Below are 24564 nucleotides of genomic sequence, written 5' to 3'. Positions count from 1 at the left end.
TTATATCTAGGATGGGAAGGGTCAGAGAGAATTACCTTTTACATATTTTATAAAGTATTGATACTAAAAGTAAGTTTCAATCCAGTGTACATTAGACAAGAACAAAGAATTACTGTAGTTTCAAAGTGCACGTGTATATTATTACTTCATTAATAAGATTTTTGTCTTAAATTCTGTCAGGTTAATTTCTGGGCTTCCAAACAAAATTCCAAAAGTAGGTACAAAATCAACACATTCATAATTGAGATAGCTTCACATTTTTATAGTGTCCCTCTTTATGTAAGATTTAACTAAAAATATTAAAATTTTATGTGTTGAAAATCAATCATCTCTTTTACTAATTCTATTTACATATAAAATAAATACGTTACAGCTCTTACTATTTGAATATCATATTGAAATCCCTATTGCAATTTGAGAGACAAATGATATTTTTCCTTAAAAAATATATGTACATATACCCAACAGGATTGATATGAAAACAATTTAACTTGAATGATGTAATTATGTAATGGAATGTAAAAAATTATAGCAATTAAGGTGCCATGACATGCTGTAATGAATGAAGTTACACTGGTTGATGACACTATATCTCCTACTCATTAATTATTTGGAAAGAGTGCATTATTTTTACATAGCATGAAGAAATAAGTCATAAATTACCACTAAAAATTACATCTGTACATTTTCATTTAGCATTTGTGATATTTCTTCCCACATCCATGAATTACAGAAAAAATAAAAACAATATCAATAGCATTTTGAGTTGCTAGAAAAGCTCACAACAATATGTAATTTTTTTATAATAAGTACCTAGTAATTTTCAGGGCAAGAAACTGAGCATTTCTAGGAAAATGAGTTACAAAACAAATAGATTTACATGTCTTTGAGGCAAATCTGCACCTGTGGTAATTGCTACTGTGTCCTGTTTAGGTGCTAAATGACTGGAAATATTTTTTAACCTACCTTATTTGCAAATTTAAAGATATACATTTCTTAAGGGTACCTAATTGAGGTGATTCTTTCACTTTATTAGAAAACAACATACTGCTAACATGTTGTTCAAATATTTTATATTGGATTCTTTTAAAAGTCAAAACTGAAAAGCCACGCTTTTTTTTCCCTAAAAAATCTTAGAAGGAAAAAGTAAATTTAATATGACAGTCAAAAAGAATCAAGTGATACAAATTCCTTTTCTGTGTTCTATTTTCTTCTGTTTTCTTTTCTTTAAGACAACTTTCTCCCTAAAATAAATTAGAATTTAAAAAGTGTAACAAAGCTAGAATTAAAGGGAGAACATTTCAAATTTCACTTGCTACAGGTCTAGTGGTGTGGTTATGTACATCTGTTCGTTCCTTATATCAAACCATAAAAACATAAAGTTACTGAAAAAAGAAGCTAAAAAATTAACTTCTCCGTGGTTCAGATAAAACGTGGCCACTGTTGACATGCGATTTGTATGTTTCCTTCCTTTTCCCCCTGAATGACTTCCTCCACAAAACCCACCAGCCAATACAAGACTATACATGAAAACATCCATCTGAAAGAACTTTCACACCAATGAAGCTATAGCAAAAGAACAACTTTATCGAGGTAAAATGTTACTAATTTAGGTGTTATGCTTACCATCTAAAAAATATTGATTTATTTTTCTACATTTTTCAAGACAACTGCCATTTTTCAGCAGAGTACTCTCTATTGTACAGAGACATATAGGGGAGAAAACCCTACTTTTCAGATTATAAAGACATTTGTTAGTTGATAAAGACCCTTCCTTTGGAAAGTCTGAAGGGATGATTTTTCTGGGGGCTATAGAAAAACAGAAGCACAATTTTGTTTTGAGAATTAACACAGAAAGAACAAGGTGGGAAGATGGCCTCTTACAAACAATTCACAGTACAATGTAACTATGGGAGAAGTAGCTGTCTAGAGACATACAAAATATGGAAGAATAAATGCATCACTTGGTAGCAACTGCTTGGTTCTCTTTATCTTGTTGGTTCTTAAAAATCATCTCAAAGAATTTCTTTCTTACAGTTAAAGTATGCGCACATACACACACACACACACACACACAGAGGAAAGAAAAAAATAAATAGGAAGAAAAATAGCCATTCACAGTGTCATTCTTGTCCTATTAGTTTTTCCATGCTAATTAACTAGTGGGAAATGTATTAGACATAATAGCAAGTGTCAAAGATGACACTATACCCCTGTTCCAAATCTTTCAAAGAAAAAAAAAATCTCTTAAAAGACTATGCTTCTCATCAGTTTCTGTGTGTGTGTGTGTGTGTGTATGTGTGTGTGTGTAAAAACAGAATTACATATTCCATAAAGGATTCATTAAAAAAAAAGGTATCATTTGTTGGTAGCAAGTATAATAATTTAACAAACATTCATCTTCAAAACTTATCATTCTTGAGTTTCTTAATATTACTCTCTATATAGTATAATTTATTAAAATTAGTATCTGTGATTTTCAGAACTAGATACTGTGGAACTTCTAATTTGAAACAAATTATAACAGGGTGACCATAGTCCTCAAAAGCTCATTGGCCAGGAAATTTATTGAGGGGACACACTTGCAGTGACTATACAGACAGGTACTTTTCCACCCCTAGAAAGTCTTGAATTTAATTTGGTGATGGAGGCAAGGAGAGACAAAGAGGAAAATAATTTATCCATAGGATGTAAAAAATAAAAATAGACTATCAAACTTCAGCTCTTGCAATTATATTTACTTTTTCCCTAACAATAAAAAAACTGTCAAAAAATAATTTGGAATGAGAGATCAAAACTTCTAAAAGAACTCAATCACAATTGTCTTTAAAAGAAAAAGATGCCAAAAAGCATCAGATTATGAAGATTACCAAAATAAGCACTTTAATTTAAAATTTTTTGTATTACTTGATTTTTTCAAATCTTGTATTTATGTAAATGTCTAGCATAATTATAAAATTGAGAGGTTGAATATACGTTTATTTTTTCTTATAGTATTTGAGGTTCTGATTCTTCAGACTTTACATATAATTGCAGTCAAAATTTCCACTGCCTCAATTATCTATATACAATATTCACCATAAGCTGGAAAAAAAGTCACCAATGCAACTTACTTTCAATTGGTTTGGTTCTACTAATACAAAAGAAGAATTTTTTCTGTGTTAGTGACTCCATCTCTATTTTGTAGCCATGAACATCATTGGAACCATTACAAATAAAGAGAGAAATTACTTTGTAATACATTTACCAAGTAACAATTGTGAAAAAACATGTTATTAATGTAGAAGTAACTCCATCTCCTATGGAAATATAGTTTGCAAGTGCATTAAGTTTTCATCAATGGTGACTTTTAGGTCCATAACTGAAGTTTTTGCTAATATAATCACTTTCATATGTATGAAAGGAATAATAGAAAAACAGCATTATTTCAAACCAAACTTTAAATTTTCAGAAAATTGCTAAATGGATAGAGGACTAACAGATAGGCTTTCCTGAAATTTACTTAAGTAAAAAAACATCCAAAAATTTAAAGGAAAATATATCTAAAATCATGTTATGGAAAGGTAAAACTGAAATGGTTTTCCAGTAAGAGGTGGGCAAGTTGGTGGCAAAGGCACACCAAAACTGGCATTTCATTTCAATGTGACAACAGTCTTTTTGACAGCATATTAGTTTAACATTGAACATCCCACCAAAAGTTATCCATTTCCAAGGGCATAATAAGTCATTGTTGCCCTTCTCTGTACATTAAATGTCACCCATCATTGTGACAAGTGTATGAAAGCTATTGCACACTAGTCAGGAGCCTAGATCAGAGCTGTTGATGCAAGCACTTTGGACATGGCTTTCTAAACTCAGTTAAACCATCAAAAAGACTATGTTTGGAACATCTTTACCTCTGAGCACCAGGAAAAATACAGAATATTTTTACAAGTTTAAGAACTCTCAGTATTGCAATAGCCTTCTCATCTTGTGACCCCAGACCATGTTAGTGCCAAAATATGTGTCAAGAAAGTCCTGGTGGTCACTATGTTTATAAACCGTTAAACAGATTCTAGGGAGACCAACTCCTGCTGTCTAATCCAGTAATAGATGGTATTCTAATATTCCAATAATCATGCAAAGTAATTCAACCCCCAAACACGTAAGAAACTCCTATATTCTTTTTAACATAGAAAAACTAATGTTATGTACGTAACACATACTGAATATCCTTGGATTTGGTATCTTTCCTAAGTAGGCCAGGTTAGCCAATATTGTTTGCTTTCTTTTACTCTTTTTCCTACATTTGATCATATTCACTTGTTCATTTAAATAACCTAAGAAATTTCTCTGTAATAAAATTCTTACTTAAAAAATGGTATAGTATTACTTTTCTTCCCCAGTTTATTTGTATTTAATTTTAAAATGTCAATCTCAGAATAAAATATGCAATATTATTATAAGCTTAGTGAATTATTATTACAGTTCCATCAATCCTGTTGGAGGAAAATGTATAGAGCATTAGTCTTTTCTTTTAAGTTTGGTCTTTGGTGATTCACCTCTATACCGAATTATTAAGAACTCTAGACCAAGAATTACATGCTGAATATCAAAACAATTCTGGTCTTAAAGACACCTATTGTTAAAAGAAAAAAAATCTAACATTATGGGGCATTTAAATTGGCTCATTTTATAAATATACCTACTGGGTCAGTATTATCAGTTGTTTAGTAAAGAAAATATTTGAAGCAAGGTGAAAAATAACCTCTCATTCTGAGTATAAAGGGTGGATTTCCTAACCAGACTCTTTATATGACTAACTGCTGTCTCTATACTAATATACCTAGGTCAGAGGAAAATAGAAAGAGAGAGGAAAAAGGTTTAGGGACAAACATGATTAAGTACAAGTTTGTCATGTATAAGATTTCTTCCTAATCCTCTGTCAGGCAAGAGCTATGGTTAGGATATCCAGGGTAAGGCCATTCCATGAGGAACGCTGTGCCTCAGGTTTATCTCTACTGTGAAAAGAGTTCTCAGCTAATTCATATTAGCATGCTGGTTATGTCATTATGCTATAAACGATAAGGCAACTCTTTGCAATAGACCATAGATTATGAAACCATCCCAAGAAAATCTTTCTTAATAGTGGTTTAAAAGATTTAGAGCATTTGTAAGTATTTTTAGATAATCTTTTTCTCATACAATAAGGGTGAAGGGAAATTTTTAATAGGTATCACAATAACAATCCGCTTTTAATTTAATTTTAGAAAACAAATTCTAAGAATTATAATCAGTACTTAATTTATTATAAAAGCTTGGTGTTGACATAGTATTATTATAGAACTTTGTTTCTGTGATTTTTAGGAGAATGAAACACATATCTGAGATTTTTTCAAATATAATTTGTCTTTCTCTGTAATCAAGAGACAAAAATATACATAAAGAAAATGCCATATTTATATGGTAACGTTAGTATAATAATGTTAATGACTTCATTAGTGATCTCTACACGACATGAGACACAGTGTCCATTCATAGTTAAAATCAACATTCTATATTTATTTTGTATTGATAATGAATATTATAATACCGTTTACATTAGAAAGGTAATTAAGTTCTGCAGTGAAACCTGGACATTTTGTCTGGTTTGCACATTATGAATTTTCATTGGAACAGGATTTCAATACCATATCAGACTGAATTATTTTTTACTGGAAGTATAATGGATTTTAATTATATAAATTTATTTGGCTTTGGAAGCTCAGTTAAGAATTTAATTGGACTCTATTCAAAAGATTTTCTTTTAATCTGACTTCTTAGTATGTTGTTTTTAAATGTAACAAGTATGTTGTTTTTAAATGTAACAAGTATTTATATATTATTTTAATATAGAGTATTTAACAAAATATATCAGGGATAATCTGCAAAGAATTTATTTTTGTATTACGAATTGATTTGTATATTTTGTTTATTTACCAAGATACCTAATATTATTTGTTAGTTAATATAGGATACCTGACATTGTTTATTATTTAATAAAATATGTGTTAATTTAGCTATAAATGAAGATATTATACTTAATTTGTGAAACTGTATGAGTCTTTTCATTGAATAGGATGCTGAAACAGGATCATTTTCAATTCATTCACTTAATAACTAACAACAAAATATAACAGAAATATTCAAAAATTAAATGACACTTAAAAATAGAACACCATCTAATGCTACATTCTCAAAAAGAATGGTATAGATGTATTTATTCTGTGTAAAATTAGCACAAGGTACCATAATTATACAGATATTATATCATTATTTTATTTGATAGTTATCAAAGTGAGAGTTTAAAAAATATTTTGAAAATTGGATCAGTGCATAGCTGTTTTACATACCTCTATTTGCAAATGTAATTTTAAACTGAAGAAGAATTCAGATGTTTCAGTATTTGCCTTTGAATATAATCTCAGAAGAACTGGGCTCAGAAAATTAGGAATATCTGAAATTCGTAATACAAGTTTGAGGTAACTCAATAGTCTCTACTTAAGGTCCCCCGGAAACTACGTTAGACTTAATTCAGCTTGACTGATGCCTGCACAGTTGTCTCAGAATGGTATCAAGACATTTGTTCCTAGGCTTTGATTTTATTCTTCCTGAGAACTTGTTAATTTGATTAAGAAGGGACAAGTGTATCTGCAGACAGCATGAAAGGCTTTTTCTGTACTTTGGAGTATTTATTTTTCTGTTTGCCTCCTGGGCAGGCTGTAGAGTTCTCCAACCATTGAATTATTCAAACTGTAATCTTTGAACTTTTTTCTCTGACTACATATAAAGCAGGATAGTTTACACTTGTCGCTATAAAATATTTGTGATTGATGCAAAAATGCTCAAAAATGAGAAGGTTCTTTTGTCTACAGATGACATAAAAAAAATCTAGAGCTAAAGGCTTAGGAACTTTATACTCCAAATTCTCAGTTTCTGGGGGAGAATTCTAAACTTCAAATACATTTTAACATGATCTACCATACAGCTACAAAAGCTATATGTTCATATGGTTCCAATACAAATTTTCAGCCAAATGCAAATGATAATTATCTGAAGGATTCGTGTGTTAGTACTAAACCAATTGGGGGAGTATATTATAAATTTGCATAACATTTATATATACATATCAAAAATATCTGTGTATAACTATAAAAATATGCATATATCAAAAAATTTTATGCTTAGAAGTGATTCTCTTTTTTAATTGAATGAATTGTTTTTTATTGTTAGGAAAAAATATATAACTTCATTGAGAAAAGAATAAGTTTAAAAAAGGATGAATATCCTTAGTGATAAATTTATCAGAAGAAGCTATATAATACAATTGAAAAATTAACCTTCCTATTTAATATTTAATTGTGATGATAGAGCAAAAATATATTTATAGCTATACATTATAAGTATTTTGTAGAAAAATGAGAAATTCTATATGGAAAACAATGATAGTCCTTTTATATGTAAAATGTTCATTTTTAATTAGCCTTCACTGATTAATAAAAGCCTCCTTTTAAATCTTACCACTTTGGTCTTTCTTATGACTGATTTATCAATTCAAATAAGTGAATTATACTATTTTACTGTCTCACTCAAGAGCAAAATGAGGAAATGATTTTTATGGCATAGTGATTTGGACTGCTTTTAGATTCTAATTAAAGAGTAAACTCTTCTGCAGTTATAGCTTACTGATACAACCAGCATGCTTCTGCCCAAAAAGGCAGTACAGTAGATTTTAATAAGGTAGGTGACTCTTAGAAGTTCATTATTTCAGCACCCCAAGGGAAATAAAGAAGAAGAAAAGTAAAAGTATTGTGACTTTTGACAATTATTAGTTAGAAAAAGGAGGTAACAATTGCCAAAAAAATCACAAAAGTGAGCATGTTACCTGGCTATGACAAAGAGCACACAACTGACACCCAAGTAAGCCAGCAGAATATACATCCAGATATCAGGGGAGAGAGGATTCAGGAAGGAGAAGACGCCTGGGTTTGTACCATTGGGCTTGCGGTACAAAATACTTATTCCAAGTGTCATAAAGGGCTTGGAAAAGTCGATGACCTTCTCTCGAACGTAGGTAATAGCCAGTGGGGCAACTGCAAGGTCAGCTTTCTGTGGAGAGAAACAGAAAAAAACGGGGGGAAATTGGTTCTAAGTCTCAAAAAAGAAGTCAACATCCAAATTAAGCAAAACAAATATTTCACACTTGAGAATTGTCTGAGTAACTATTATGTTAACATTTAAAGCATTCTTGACCCTGAATTGAAGCATCTGATTTTTCTGCTACTGATTTCTATGCCCTCCTAGATTTGCAAACAGCATTTATTATAAGTAGCTAAAGAAAGAAAAAAAAGCTGTATGGAATGAGAAAACTGAAGAAACACTGTACCATTAGGACCGAATTATTATGCTGTGGAACCTTCTTGTCATTATTTTTAATCCAAAAAAAATACATTTAATATGTTATGACTGTCTAAACACCTTGATCAAATTTTAAATAGTAATAAGCATAATATCTACCTCAAATTATTTAGCCGATAATCAAGAAATATGTTTTTCTTGTTTTAAAACTGTAGAGTATAGTTAAAAGGTTTTAGTCTTTAAATAGTTAACATTTTGAAAAATCATCTTTTAATGTGATTGTGTTTACTGCCCCTGAGTTTTGTTTCTATCCCTCTAATTTGTTTTATATTATTCAATGAAAATCCTTGCAGCCTTGCCTAAATCGCATTAGGAAATGAGTTTTTCAATTTTCACAAAGTTGCTAATTTTCCACGGTAGCTTAAATATGTTAAATTACTAATGCTTTTCACTCATCATGTTATAACCATCTGTCAGGGATGAACTTAAGCTGTAATATTTTGCAGGAAATAATTATAATATTTTAAATAATAAAGGCATCTATTCTCATATATGACAGGAAGCTGTATCTCTACTTCTTTTATTTTCATAAACATACTGGGCTTTTCGAGAATAAATAAGAAATGCTGCTTGTAGAGAGCTACAGAAAGATAGACAAAATAATTAAATTGGGTCTTGTTTTCTTACTTCTAGGATTGTTAGAGAACTTAAAAAAGAAACTTCACTAAAAGGTTACATTTGTTTACAATATTATTCTCGATATGTATTTGAGTACATTTGTGTGCTGGGTCTGTGGGGGAAGGAGGGAGCACTCAGATGCATAAATAGAGTACCTCTGAGCAGCAGTGAAGAGAGAGAGACATTTCTCTAAATACTAGGAAGGAAAAAACAGGTATTAAGGGTCTCGGAGAAGATATCATCATATTACATATTCATAAATCTAAGAAAATATCAATTTAGCAATAATATTTGGTAATGTTCTTTAAGCATCTGCTATGCAACAGGCACTGTGATAAGAACTTTACATGAGTTGTCACATTTAATCCTTACACTATCCTACTATTATCCCCATTTTAAGATAAGGAAACTGAATCCATGAGAAGTCAAAAACTTGTTCATGGTCACAGAACGAACTGAGCATTGGAACCAGGACCTAAACCCCAGGCTATTGGAGTCTATACCAAAACTAAGCATGAGATGCATCTCAGAAACCAGAAATTGGGAATCATGGAGACATTCATTTGTTCACTTATTAAGGAATCTGTAGAGATGGAAAGGGGAATATATAGAAGCAAGGACAGTGATTAATAGATTACAGTCACTGAGAATTTAAAGGGTCAAGTGCAGAGTTTAGGAAGATGGAATACTTTCCACAAGGAAGAGACAGCATTTCCTCTAAGACAGAAGGGAAGGAAGTACAGACGGTTTGAAAAAGTAAAGAAGTTTGTTAGGGAAAGAAAGTGATCATTTAAGAAACAGATTCTAGGTAAAAAAAAAATGTGCACAACATGAAATGGTGACTTGCTTCTGTTCAGGGAGCTGAATATACAGTACAGTTTATCTATGTACCACTTCACCGTGCACCCTCCCTCACCCTATGCACACGAAAGGCAAAATTTTATCACATGTAGAGCATATAAGTGAACATTCTTTAAGGAGTTAAAATACATTTAAATTCATAATAGATATTAACAAAAGTTAGGAAACAATTCACATAACATATATTAAGACAAAACTACTAAATTATTCCAAAAATAGTAAGTTGTTCCACAGGCATGAATTAATATCATTGACTAGACATAAATCAAACTTCAAAATTTACTTAGCATTGCCTAAAATAAATTTTCTATCTTGAATATAAAGTGAAAAAAAAGACAAAACATTCTGCAGTAAAATTCTTTCAATTATAAAAGAAATTAGTCATTTGAAACAGAAGATATAAACAGACACAATTAGACATTTAATTTAAACAAATAAATGTATCCACAGCCTGCAGTACATTCCTATAATGAAATATTACTCAGCAATAAAAAGAAATGAGCTATCAAGACATGAAAAGACATGAAGGACCTTAAATGCATATATTGCTAAATGCAAAATGGCAATCTGAATAGACTACATCTGGTATGGTTCCAATTATATGACATTTTGGAAAAGACAAAACTACACAGGCAATAAAAAGATCCATGGTTGACAGGGGCTCAGGGGAGCAGAGTGACAAATAGGTGGAACCAGAACATGTTTAAGATAGTGGAATTATTCTGTAAGAAATCATAATGGTGGGTACATGATACTGTGCATTTATCAAAAACTATAAAACTGTACAACACAAACAGTAAACACTGATGCAAACCATAGCCTTTAGCTAATGTCTCAATGATTGTTCAATTGTAATGAATGTACTACACTAAAGGAAGCTGTTAATAATAATGAAAACCAGGGTAGAATGGGAGAAGGTATGGAAACTCAACTTTCTGCACAATTTTTCTATAAATCTAAAACTACTCTAAAAAATCTATTTTTAAAAATAACATTGTTTTAACCATATCCTCAGTTAGTAGTATTTAATGTTGTGTTGATTAAATTAATTAGAGTGTAGTTGCTATGATAATGTATCCATCCCTGGAAATTTCACAAAGATGCCTGGGAAGCAGCTATCTTGTTAATAAGTTTTAATTTAATATTCTATCATTCTATGTGAAAGTTTTCCAAATTGTTTTACTGTCATAATAATCAAATATCCCTAGGTCATTGGACAAAACCTGACACCAAGGAACTACTTGGTAAATGTTTGCTAAATGAAGTTTCAACTTACTAAAATATAGTTTAACTTACTAAAATTTTCAACAAAAATTACCCAGAGAATTTCAAAATTAACTTTTTTCTGATCTTACTCTAGAAATAAGATTTATTTGTACATTAATGTAATTTCTAGTGAACTAACCCATCTAAAGGAAAACAGAATAATTCTTTTTATGGAGTTCTATAGTTAATAGCAATCATTTGATTAAAGTTTCATAGAACAATGGTAACATTTATTGGTCTAATTTCCAATTACCTAATAGAAAAATTAGATAACAAAGCCTATCTTCATGAATGTTATAATGACTCTTAATTTGATCATGTTGAGAAAACCTTCTATACAAAGTCCTAGTAATGAAAGAACATAATGATATTATCTTATAATACATGCTCTGGTCAGTGAAACATCTTATGCATACTTCTGAAAGTTTTTATAATTAAACAATGAAAAACCAGTTCTAAACATTTTCCATTTCACAATATATTGAAATGCTTAGGACAGTGGGTAAAATACAGTGGTAAGTGTGCTTAAATAAATTGGATATGTTTTAATTGATTTAGCTAAGACATTTAAGCTAGTTAATTATATTATTTTTAACATAACTTATAAGTGATCTCACACTTTACTAAACTCTTCACAAGGCATAATGTGAACACATGCTTCTGCCTCGGAATGCACTTTTAGGGAAACATAGTTCACTTTCTGTACATGTGGTATGCCACTTCCACCACCATCCACCTGGTCATGCGGCCTGGACCCTTACAGTGGCCTCCTAGTTGGTCTGCTGCTTTCATTGTTGCCCAACTAGAGTTATTCTTCATCCAAGACAAGCTCTTTTTAAAACACATACCAGAGTATGTAAAGAATTCTCCAGTGACTTGTAGCAGACATAGAATACAACCTAATCTTTGTCTACAAAGCACTGTAAGAGATGGCCCCTAATTATGTAATCAGTTTCAGTTCCTTATCACTCTTCTGGTCTTAGTGGGTTCACTCTTGTTCCAATAACTCTGGTTGCCTTGTTAATCTTTAAATGTGCATACATTTCTGTCTCAAAGCCTTTATACTTGCTATTCCTTTTCCCTGTTAAGCTTGTTCCTTATATATCACCTGGCTTATTCACTCTCTTTAATGTTTTGGTGTATCTTTTCTATTATTAGTCACTCAAAGGGATCTTAATTAGCCACTTAACCTATCACTCTTTAGCTCCTTACCATGTTCATTTTCTTTATAAAACTTAGCATGACCTGAAATTATGTCATTCATTGTTGACCTCCTTCTGATAGAATGTATATGTTTCGAGTCCACTTCTGCATCTCCAGTGCTTAGTATAGTGTCTGGGACAGAGTAGTCATTAAATATTTTTAAATGATCGAATGAATGCATAAAACAATTCTTTCCCCAGCAATTCCCTAAATGTCTTTAAAGAAAAAAAATATTCCTGAGGTTTGTCTTCTTACAACAGTGAGATTTTTCATGTGCAGGATTTCTATTTTTATATAACTAAAATAACAATTAAAATCTGGTAAAATATTTCTTATTTAATATTTCTGTGATAAGTTGGCTTCACTTATTATAATAAACAAGAAGTCACTTCATATCATTATGTTAGTTAGTACTCACTAGTTGTGTTTTAGGAAAAAAGTAATGAGTTTTAAGTTAAATCTTTCATAAATGTGAAAACCTAGCTTCAAACTTCTATAAATTATATACATTATTTACAGTATACAGCATAATATCTATTTATAGGTTCAAAAAACATAACCTTATATTTTATAAATATGCCTTCAGTTGCTTTTCACCAAACCTAGTAGTAACCACATAGTACATAGTGTGCAGTGGGCAACTGAGTTATAAAATGAGGAGATTTCTTTTATACAATAAGAGCCTGAACAGAGAGGATTAAGAAAGACTTTAATGCAGATAGTAGTATTAAACACAAGTAATAGCTGTTACTTTATTAATGCTTAAGTAAGCCTGCTGGTAATTTCATATGATATTGACTAAATCTAACAATCTTGAAATTAATGACAAATTGAAAAATGAGCTTCTCAACTGGTAATTCTTCCGAAGAGCCGTGGGTCCAAAACAGTTCTAGAGTGTGATGGGTTTTTTGCAGGGGGTGCATGGGTTGAAGGGAGACTTAATTGTTTTTGCTTTGTGTTGTAGTATTCCCATGCTGTTCTGATTTTGTTGTGAACTCTCAATTGGATGGCTTATAAATATTAGTACTTCTGTGTTACAATTGTTACAATATCTTCCTTTCAGTTCAGTATTTCCACAGGATTCATTTGTGGTTTTGTTTGTTTTAGAGAGAGACAATGTGAGCAAAGGAGAGGGGCAGAAGGAAAGAGACAGTCCCAAGCCGGCTCAGCACAGAGTATAATGCAGGGCTCAATCCCATGGCCCTGGGGTCATAACCTGAGCCAAAATCAAGAGTCGGATGCTCAAGTGACTGAGCCACCCAGGCGCCACTCATTTGTTTTTTAACGTAGTAGTTGAGTTAGTTTAGCTCCCTTGAAAAAATTGGTACAGAAAAATTCAGGAGTGTTTTCCACATTGATAATTTCAAGAAAACTATATGTTGGGACGCCTGGGTGGCTCAGTCAGTTGAGCATCCGACTTCTGCTCAGGTCATGATCTCACGGTTCGTGGGTGCAAGCCCGGCATCGGGCTCTGTGCTGACTGCTAGCTCAGGGCCTGGAGCCTGCTTCGGATTCTGTGTCTCCCTCTCTCTCTGACTCTCCCCTGCTCATGCTGCCTCTCTCTCTTAAAAATAAATAAAAACATTTAAAAACTAAAAAAAGAACACTAAATATCTGTTAATCTGAAATCATTCATATCAATAATTCAACGTGGAATCTAGTATATCGGTTACTCATGAGCAAAGAACTGAACGATAGTGTCTCCAATATTTTTTTTTCTGGATTCAGAATATATAGATTTCCTGATTTTAAAGTAACTAATATATTGGGGCACTTGGATGGCTCAGTTGGTTGAGCATCCGACTTTGGCTCAGGTCATGATCTCACAATTTGTGGGCTCTGTGTTAGCCTGTAGCCTGGAGCCTACTTCAGATTCTGTGTCTCCCTCTCTTTCTGCCCCTCCCCTGCTAACGCTCTTGTCTCTCTCTTTTTCTCTCTCCCAAAAATAATATTAAAAAATTTTAATAATAAAATAACTAATATCCTTTAAAATTGTAAGTGAAAACATTTTCTTCTGCAAAGACAATCACCCAAATATGAAAAATATTATATCATATTTTATAATTGTTAGTTACATATTTAAACAAAAAAAACAATGAAAAATCCACATTACTCAAACTTAATGTAATTATATATTCATCAAGCAAATAAGAATCTTTTGAAAAGAGAGACATGATGCATGTCTTCTTTAAAATAAATTTATATGAAAAGTTTCAAAATAGAAAATGAAGCAACTCAAAATAGTATTTAAAATCTCAGGGTATATCTTTCACCTATAAAACATTCACACAATTTCCTGTTACTGATTGAAGCTATTATTTCACCTATATATTTTCTGCTAAACCTTTTTTCATTTCCCAGTTTACATCATGTGGGATCACAACGAGTGGACCAAGAAACAAGTACTAGCACTAAGATGGATGACTATGAACTCTAGGAAACCTACTTAATCAAATTGTGAACTTGTAATTCTGCTTTCTAAACTGTTCTTCAGTATAAGAGATTAAGCACATTGAATTCCCGGGACCTATTTTAAAATAATAAGTAAATTATAATAGCTATAAATAATGATATAAAATGTTTTATTATGATGTTTAAAACTGGATATTAATTACTTCCAAGTAATTTGATAATTAATTTAGAATCAATTTATTTAGAATCTTTGCCACAATAACAAGTGTTCCTTAACAAAATATTACCAAGACCCACGAAGCATGAGCCCTGGACAAAGTATAGAATACAAAGATACTTAGGACAGTCTTATTTCTCAGGTGTTCAATGTGGCATAGGGAAGATTAACAACGGAAACAAATAATTGGAAAAGGCTAATAAGTATCTCAGCTGAAGTGTGTATAAGTAAATTGCGGTATATACAGTTGTGCTATAATTTTACTGGCTTGGCCACCTGTTGCTCTAATGGATTAATGCAAAATGACATTCACCATTAGAATTTACATTAATCTGCAAAACCTTGAGTTGAAATGGGACTTATACATAAACACTCTGTCATTAGTATTTTAAGAAGCACAATGGGTTTAATAAGGAAAAGTGACAGTATTATAATTCATCGTATAGCTTCTGATTATCTATTCTTTATTACTAGGTTAAAAAAACGATGCTGAAGAGCTTAAAAATTAAAGTGATCTTGAGAATAATCAATATGAGAGGAATAAGAAGGTTTTATGGTGAATAACACCTGCAAGCCACATAAGTAAATAGGGAGGCACTCCTAGATCAACCTCTTCTGCTCCCTTTTCCAGTAAAAATGCAAATAACACTAATTTTCCTATATAGTCTTATTACTCTTAACTAAAGGCATTTGTTACACTCATTTTAATGCCATACAGAATAGATCTACAGTATATCTTCCAACAGAACATGATTTTTAACTCTTTGCTCCATAGAACATACTTTGCTTTATAAATAGATTCACATCATATGCTGAATTACTACACAAACCTACCTTTGAATGGATCAAATTAATTTATTCAATGGATCAAATATAAATTAACTCAAATCCCTACATTCAAAATCTGTATCATATGCTAATACCTAGAACGTATTGGAATTTGTTAAATAGGTAAACTGATAACATACACGGGAGGAAAGAACTTTGTGTAACAAAAATATTTATATTAGTATAACGGCTAGCCAATATTGGTGTTGCATGTAGATTACAATTATTCTCTAGCAAAAACATACTTTGTAACATGTCTTTATTGGCTCCCATGACAAATAAAATTCCTTGAATCTGTACTATTTAATAATTTTTATTAAGGTTTAACTAAATGATGTGTTCAATATCTGTAAAAGTTTCTGAGGCACGAGGTATTATGAGGTATTACGAGGTGTGAGTTCTGGCAGAGGAGACTGAGTTACAAAGGCTCAGGGGTGGAAACAAGACAGGGAAGCCAGAGGAGCCGTAACCTGCCTCTAACTGTCCCCACCTTCTCCTACTTTAATCATCCTGTTAATCCTCTCATGAAAATCCCACGGATTATAGAAACATTATATTAAAAAGATATTCCAACCATAAACGAAAGGTGTTAGATTTAGAAGAGAAAATTTGCATCATTGCACCTCTCATGTCACTCTCAGTGTGTTTTTCCACTAAAATAAAATACAATTTTGATTTTTCCTCTTATCTTTGTTCTATGTGATCCCTATGAATTATTTTGTTTAAGTTCAACTGCAAGAAAACTACTTGTGCCTTAGAATTTGTTAAAATAGAATACTAGCTATTGGGGTGCCTGGGTAGGCTCAGTCGGTTAAGCATCTGACTTTGACTCAGGTCATGATCTTATGGTTCATGGGTTCAAACCCATGTCGGGTCCTGTAATGACAGATCAGAGCCTGGAACCTACTTAGAATTCTGTGTTTCCTTTTCTCTCTCTGCCCCTCCCCTGCTCACGCTCTGCCTCTCTCTCTCAAATAAATAAATAAAAATTTTTAAAATAAAAAAATACTATACTACATATTAAAATATAATCAAATATTGATCCCATGAGGTGGTAACTCAGCATTATATAATAATAATAGAAGAAAAAAAGATTAACTACACTGTGCACAATATTTCCAAACTGGGACATGACTTTGTTCCTACAACCCCAATATGATCTCCTGCATGTACAAAAATCTCTCATTGATTAGTAAGAACAACTTCATGGCTTTTTGTAAATATCACTGAGAAACAGTATTTTCCTTTTAGAGTATTTGATTCTGAATAATTCAGTTATAATAACTGAACTTAGACCACTTCCACATGTTTATTGATAAAAAGTGAGGTCATTCCCATATTTGTTCATGATATTTTAACAATATATCATCAACATGTATTTAAAGATGCTTCGATAACTCACTGGTAAAACTGAATATAAAGGTTAAACAAAAAAAATTCCTTCAAAGTAGCAAACAAAAGTCTTTCCATCACTAGGTGCCTGCAGTTGCAATAGTGTTTGATAGTAGAGAACTGGATGCAAATAATAAGAAAACGGTCTCTAAGAAAAATATTAGATTTTGCATCTATTATTTTATCTAAACTACCCTGCCTTCCTTCTTTCCTTTCTCCTTTTTCTCTTTTCCTTCTTTTTCTTCTTCTAAAATCAGAGAATATATTTTTTATTTTTAAAGAGCATCTACAATAAAATTAATTGTCTATTAGTAGATGTAAAAGGATTTTAAGACAGAGATCATAAGCAAATAACTTTTTCTACTGATTAAAAGTGGACCACCAATTTGAGCTTGCCAGAGCCTTAAACATACACCTAAAACTTAACTCCAGAATGTCATGCCTCAAATATTTAAGAAATAATTCTAACTTCAGAAACAGGCTAATATACAAAGGCATTCCCTCAAGATCACCTATAATCTGGAAATGTAAGTATTCTGCATGCCTCAAAAGGGGATGGTTAATATATAAGGATATAACAATAAAGAATTACCATCCACTATTAAATAACATTTTATGATATCTCCAATGAAAGGGAATGTGAGTGAATACAGAAACACACAATATTACATATGACTTCAACTAAATAAAAACATGATAAGAAGGGGAACCTATAGTTGAATGACTCTTGTAATATATCAACCAATCACAAATAAAAGATAATTTTGAGATCCCAATTTAAATAAGTACATTGTAATGAATGAGTAAATAAGTATTATAAAACAATCAGAAGAGTGTAAATAAATAGTGATGTCATTAAATCATATTTTTCATGAGATAATGAGAGCATGTACATTAAAAAAATTAGTCCCTCTCTTTTAATGATAAGTACTATTTATACATGAACAATGAAATAAATATACAACATGATACGGAGTCTAGGAATTGCTACAAAATTACACAGGTGGCAAAAAAAAATTGGTGAGAGTTGAGAGGAAATGATATTGCTGAAGTGTTTGATAAGTTTTGAGGGCTGGTGATGGATATGTTGCCCCTCACTTTACTTTTCTATTTGCACATGTTTGATAAGTCCCATAATAACATTTTAAATGTATAAACTCAGTACTGGAAAGAAATCAAGCAAAATGTTAATAGTGTTTGTCACTAGTTGTAGAACTATGGTTGTTTTTTATATTCCTAAATTTTATAATTTTTATATAATGAAATGTTATATTATTGTAACAATTATAATAATTTTATATTATTTTCCTATTTCAGTAAATACATTTTTTAAAATTTTTAATGTTTTCTTTATTTTTGATACAGAGAGAGTCAGAGCATGAGAGGGGGAGGGGCAGAGAGAGAAGGAGACACAGAACCGGAAGCAGGCTCCAGGCTCTGAGCTGGCTGTCAGCATAGAGCCTGACGCGGGGCTCGAACCCACGAACGTGAGATCTGACCTGAGCTGAAGCCGGAGGCTTAACCGACTGAGCCACCCAGGTGCCCCAATAAATACTTTATACATTTGTGTATATATATATATACATACATATATACATATAACCTTTATAAATTTGTATATATATAAAACCTTCTCTAATCAAATACAATGACAATTGTAAGCAATAAGGCAAATCCATGTAGTGTTGTGGTCATTATGTTTAAGAATATAAAGATTGAGATATACATGCAAATAGTTTTATTTGACCTAAACTTACAGGTTGACTTCAGTAAAAATACAATTCTCTTCAGATTATGAACTATTAAAACATGATATGAGTAAATAAAGTACTGTTTTGCTTTAATCTAATTTCTGAGAAGCAGCTGATATATTTTGAATTTTGAGGTAAAGAAAAATAAGCTCCTCTTTCATTGGTAGTTTAACTTGAATGATTCAAATGGAACTTCTTATATCAAATATTTCATAACATGTTGGAGAAAATGCTACTATATTTCAAGGGTACTGATTCCTATCTTTTTCATATATTTATGTAGTGTTTCCATGTAGAATTTAGAGGGAGCAATAATCAATCAGATTATCTTTCTATAGATGTAAAAAAACTCCAAAGACTTGAAATAAATAATAAATTAAAAAGTAGCATATACCCATGATTTCAGAAGGTAATTACTATTTCCTCTCCAAAACTTCATACAAATATATCCCACAGTAAATTAAAATCAGCTTCTGTTATTTCAACTGTGAAATAATATAACAGGATCTATCAATCAGTATTTACTGCAAGACTAGGCAGAATAGGGATGCAAAGACAGTTAGACATGATCCCTCCCAGAGCTTATATAAGATTCCTTGAAGCAAGAAATTTCCAGAGGAACTATAAGAACACAATGAATTGCATGAGGAAGAGATCAATGGAGCGGTTAGAAGATTCATGGGATTTATGAGACTTACACTATGAATGAGAAAGTCCAATATAGCAGTTAATAAGCTTTGATTACGAATTCATTAGCAATCCACACCTTCCAATCAAGAGCCACAATTTGTTCCCATAGTTGGTGGGCCAAGAAAGGGGTATATTTAATCTGGCAGTCTTTAGCTTTCCAAAGGGCAAAGTAAAACCCAAGCTCTTGGCAACAGCTCACATCATAGCTAGAGTTACAGCCAATGGCCTTGAGCTCTGCCCATGAATGAGAATGATCACATCCTGTTTTGATTCTGTGTAGGCAGCAATGGTGCTGGATAACCGCGGGAGCCCAGTGAATACCATCATGTTTCAACTTGTCACGGAACCAGGCCCAGGAATTTAGAAGAACCCCTATGAATCAAGGTCCCTATTGAGTCAGCCATTGTATTTTAAGCTATGGGATGAAGAATAAAATTGCCCCTAATGTGATTGCTACCTCTTTTCATTTAAATGCAAGATGTTACAGCTGCCTGGTTGGCTGAGTTCTTGAATATACTATTTTGATTTGATAACAGAAACTGTTGAGGCCTTTTCCATATTATTAGTTATAAAGTCCAAGTTGGCCTCCCTCAAAATACGATTATCAGGCTATGGAATCACAAGATTTCTGTGGATTTGGCATTCAATTTCAACATGAGTAGCAGACAGTTAATAGCTTTTTAAAAGGAGTATATGCAGAGGCTGTGTCTAAAAAGTGGTTAGTACATAATCTGAAGGTGAACTTTGGCCATAAGACAACAAAAGGCAAAATCATCACAGAGGGGGCCTAGACCCATGGGGTCCCAAAAGTACTAGAACTTTTCTACATTAACTGTTCATGATTTGCAGGACCTTCCTGGGAAAATTCTAGCAAATCCTTAGCTATTATCTTCTACAAATTTCTTCCTTGCACTATCTTCTTTTGGAACTCCTACCAGAGATATGATGGAGTTTATCACCCAATCCTCCAAACCTCTTAGTTATTTTTTCAGTTTATTTTCTTATCTTTTTGTGCTATGCACTGATTAATCAGTATATTTTTTCCATTTAACTTTCTTCAGTATACATTATCTTTATTCAGTTTTCTTTTTGACATCTTTTCATGAAACTTTAAAAATGTTTATTATTTTATTATTTTTCACACTTTTGTATTTCATTATTTTTACTATGGATTTCTTTTTTGTCTAAATATTTTACAGCACTTTTTAAGATCTTTTGTCTTTAGTTTCTTTAAACCTGTGTCAGATAGCTCAACGAAATATTTTTCATTAAGAAAATTCATATTCAATTATATTTTTAATACAAGCTTTCTTATTATTTTTTCTACTTCATTCTCTCTCTCTCTCTCTCTCTCTGTCTCTCTCTCTCTCTGTCTCTCTCTCTCTCTGTCTCTCTGTCTCTCTTGCTCTCTTGCTCTCATATATCCGTACAGGTACCTTTTTAGGGATTCTGTCATTCCTTTCACTCAATTCCCCCTCTCCATTCTTCCAATCCATTCCTATGTCTTATAAGGGTGATTTGACATTCATATCTCTTGAAGATATTGGCGATATTTTCAATCTAGTCCATAAACAATTAGATAGCTTGAAAGAGTTCCCAGTTACCTGTCTTAATCAGTACCATTACATTTACCTAGGTCCAACAAGTTTTAAATAAGTCAAGGCCTCAGGCATCAGTATTTGATGCTGCTTTCACAAGTAAGGAAGGCACCTTCAAGGCCGTAGTGTCAAACAGTAAGCCTGGCTTCACACTTGGATTTTACATGGAGCACTTTTAATCTATGGTTAATTCTTGACCAACATACCCTTCCTTGGGATCAGAAGCCCCAAGTCCCATAGTTTTAGCCAGGCTTACTCTGCTTCTTTTGCATGGATTTTGTTAATGGGTATTAATCCAAGAGGAGTCTATCAAATCATGATGTTACTATGCCATCCTGACATGAAATAAAGCAGTATTTTTTCTAAATTTATTATAATATACTCTCTTTCTAGTGTTGCTTAACAGCTAGGGAGTAGAGGTAAAAATAGCAAATAGAAAGCAGTTAGCTCAGAGAGGCAATTGAAAAATGAAGAGAGTATTATGGAAGCCAGTGGAAAAGAGTGCTTCAGGAACAAAATAGTAAGCGGAGAAAATAGCTTCTTACAAATCAAATAAGATAAAGCCTAACAAATATCCACTGCATTTAACAACTTGTAGACATTACCAAGAATGACTTTTTAATGTCATGTTACTTAAAAAATGATCAAGGGTAAGAGGTGAAGCCATGGAGGTAGATAGTGCAGCCAAATGGTAAAAATATTTAACTCACAGGGTAAAATAAAACACTGAGTGGTGGTGGAAAGGGATTTTTTAAAATTTATTTTTGAGAGACAGAGAGAGACAGTGCGAGCAGGGGAAGGTCAGAGAGAGAGGGAGACATAGAATCTGAAGCAGGCTCCAGGCTCTGAGCTAGCTGTCAGCACAGAGCCTGATGCAGGGCTCAAATCCACAAACCATGAAATCATGACCTGAGCTGAAGCTGGACGCTGAACCAACTGAGCCACCCAGGTGCCCCAAAAGGGATATTTTTTAATTGAGAAATCATAATCTTTTAAAAATACAAATGGAAATAAATCAAGAGAATAAGGCCCAGGAGTCTAGAGATGAAAGAGACATGGGTGTAAAAATTCCTGAACAGAGCTGGAATGCAAAAGAAAGATGACGAGTTTATCTTTAGGCAGAAGAAGGGCAAATTTCTCCATCAAATGAAAAATGGGTATTAATGAAGCAGTGTGAGGGTAAGACATTCTCATCTAGTAATTTCTACTTCTCTCAGAAGCCAGAGACCAGGTTGTCTGCACCAAGTTAAAGAGGGACTGTTAAACTAAAGGTGTAGAAAATATTTGAAAACAGTGTTGCAGAATATAAGAATGTGTTGACCAGGTGGGGTACCTGAGTAGCTCAGACAGTTGAGCGTTTGACTTCAATTCAGATCATGATCTCACCGTTCATGGGTTCGAGCCCCTTGTTGAGCTCTGTGTTGACAGTTGCTCAGAGCCTGGAGCTTGCTTTACATTCTCTCTATGCCCTTTCCTCATTCACACTCTGTCTCTCTCTGTCTCTCAAAAACAATAAAATGTAAGAAAAAAAAGAATATGGTGACTAGGGGCACCTGGATGGCTCAAGTGGTTTACTGTCCAACTTCAGCTCAGGTCATGATCTTGCAGCTTGTGAATTTGAGCCCTGCATCAGAGTCACTGCTGTCAGTGCACGGCCTGCTTTGGATCCTCTGACTCTCTCTCTCTCTCTCTCTCTGCCCCCCACCCCAACTCTCTATTACTCTCTCTCAAAAATAAATAAACATCTTAAAAAATGTGATGGTTTAAAAAAAAAAACAGGGACACCATGGTGGCTCAGTCAGTTAAGTGTCTAACTTTAGTTCAGGTCATAATCCTAGATTTGTGTGTTTGAGCCCCACATCAGGCTCTGTTCTGACAGGTCAGAGCCTGGAGCCAGCTTCAGATTCTGTGTCTCCATCTCTCTCTGCCCCTCCCCTGCTCATGATCTGTCTCTCTCTCTCTGTCTCAAAACAATAAGTAAAAACTTTTTAAAAATTTGGTGGCCAGAGTTTATAGCAGTTGTAGCTCATTTAAGATTACTGACCATAAGTTTAGAGTGGGTCCACTCTTCACATTTGGTTGATTTTCTCCATCAGAGTTTATTTTTCTAAATCAGCTACAGTGAAGAAGACTATGGATTAATACAGGATTAAGTCTTGAGAAGGTAAATGCTTAACACCGTTGAAAAAATAAACTGGTATCAGAGAAGGGTGTTTGTAAGAATAAACTATAAAAAATAAACTGGATATGGAGAAATGTGAAGAGAGAAGATAATTAATAGAGAGACACAAATAGATAATCGACTCATGGGTCTGATAGAGTCAAAAACAAGTGTAGAGTAGTCAAATTTATAAGCAAAAAGAAAGAGTTGAACTTTTGAGTTATGTCTAAAAGTAGTGTACTTTGGGTCATGATAATGATTATGATGTAATTATAACCATCTATAATATTATATGGCTGAGAGTCACCTAGAAATGAATAACTTAAGGAGCTTAGAGGCTGTGGTGATGGATGAATCTTCTGTAAGGACATTGAATTTATCTAATACCATAAAATCAACCATCTTAATGTCAAAGGTTATGATCCAGTGGCTGAAGTCAACAGCGGAAGAGAAATTGTGATTTAGAAGTGAGTAGTGAATGTCATACAGGGAAGGAATATTCAGAGAAATGAACCTCAAAGAAGGCTGTTTTTTTTTTCTGGAGCTCAGAGAGTCTGAGCTAGGAACAGCAAGGGAGAGTATGGTAGAATGGCTTTTCAACTACCTTCCAGCCTATCCTTTTCTGAATACATGGCAGATTGCATCCTCTTTCTCCTTTAAAGTTGAACACAGCCATATGATTTCTTTTGGACAACAGAATATAAACAGATATGGTGTTCTTTCAATTCTGGAAAGAAACTTTTAAAAGACAGTGTTCAAGCCACCATGTTCCCTCTTTCCCCAGTAGAATAATCAGCAGTGTTCATGTGGGGCATCTCCATTAGCTTGGGTTCTTGAGTGAGAAAACATGAAGCAGAGCCCCCATCATGCCTTTACTATACATACATATATGTGTATATATATATGCAGTGGGAGTGATAAACAATCTCTGTAGGTATAAATTACTAAAATATTGGAGCCTAGCTCATGCTGCCTAATCCAGCCAACCAAGAGGATCTGACCCAGTCTCTCAAAGTAAGTGGATGTGAGACAGATAGAATAGCCATCATTGACAGGGCTATAGAGAGTGCAATTTCAACCGTAGAGAGGCCAAACAAGATAAAAAAAATAACCAAGGGAGAGATTGGAAAT

At 32.8% G+C, this 24564-nt stretch overlaps 1 protein-coding gene across 3 annotated transcripts in view; it reads right to left on the bottom strand.

Annotated features, from left to right (window-relative positions):
* The window catches only part of GRIK2 (glutamate ionotropic receptor kainate type subunit 2), a 622100-nt gene that overhangs the window by 154050 nt on the left and 443486 nt on the right, over nt 1-24564 (bottom strand). For all 3 annotated transcript variants that reach the window (XM_029945013.1, XM_029945011.1, XM_029945012.1), the window contains one exon: nt 7904-8127. In XM_029945013.1, coding sequence (XP_029800873.1) covers nt 7904-8127 — 224 coding nt within the window. The remainder of the gene's footprint in view (nt 1-7903; nt 8128-24564) is intronic.

The sequence above is a fragment of the Suricata suricatta genome, chromosome 7, assembly GCF_006229205.1.
Source record: "Suricata suricatta isolate VVHF042 chromosome 7, meerkat_22Aug2017_6uvM2_HiC, whole genome shotgun sequence".
NCBI lineage: Eukaryota > Metazoa > Chordata > Mammalia > Carnivora > Herpestidae > Suricata > Suricata suricatta.
This window is presented reverse-complemented; position numbering and strand designations above follow the sequence as displayed.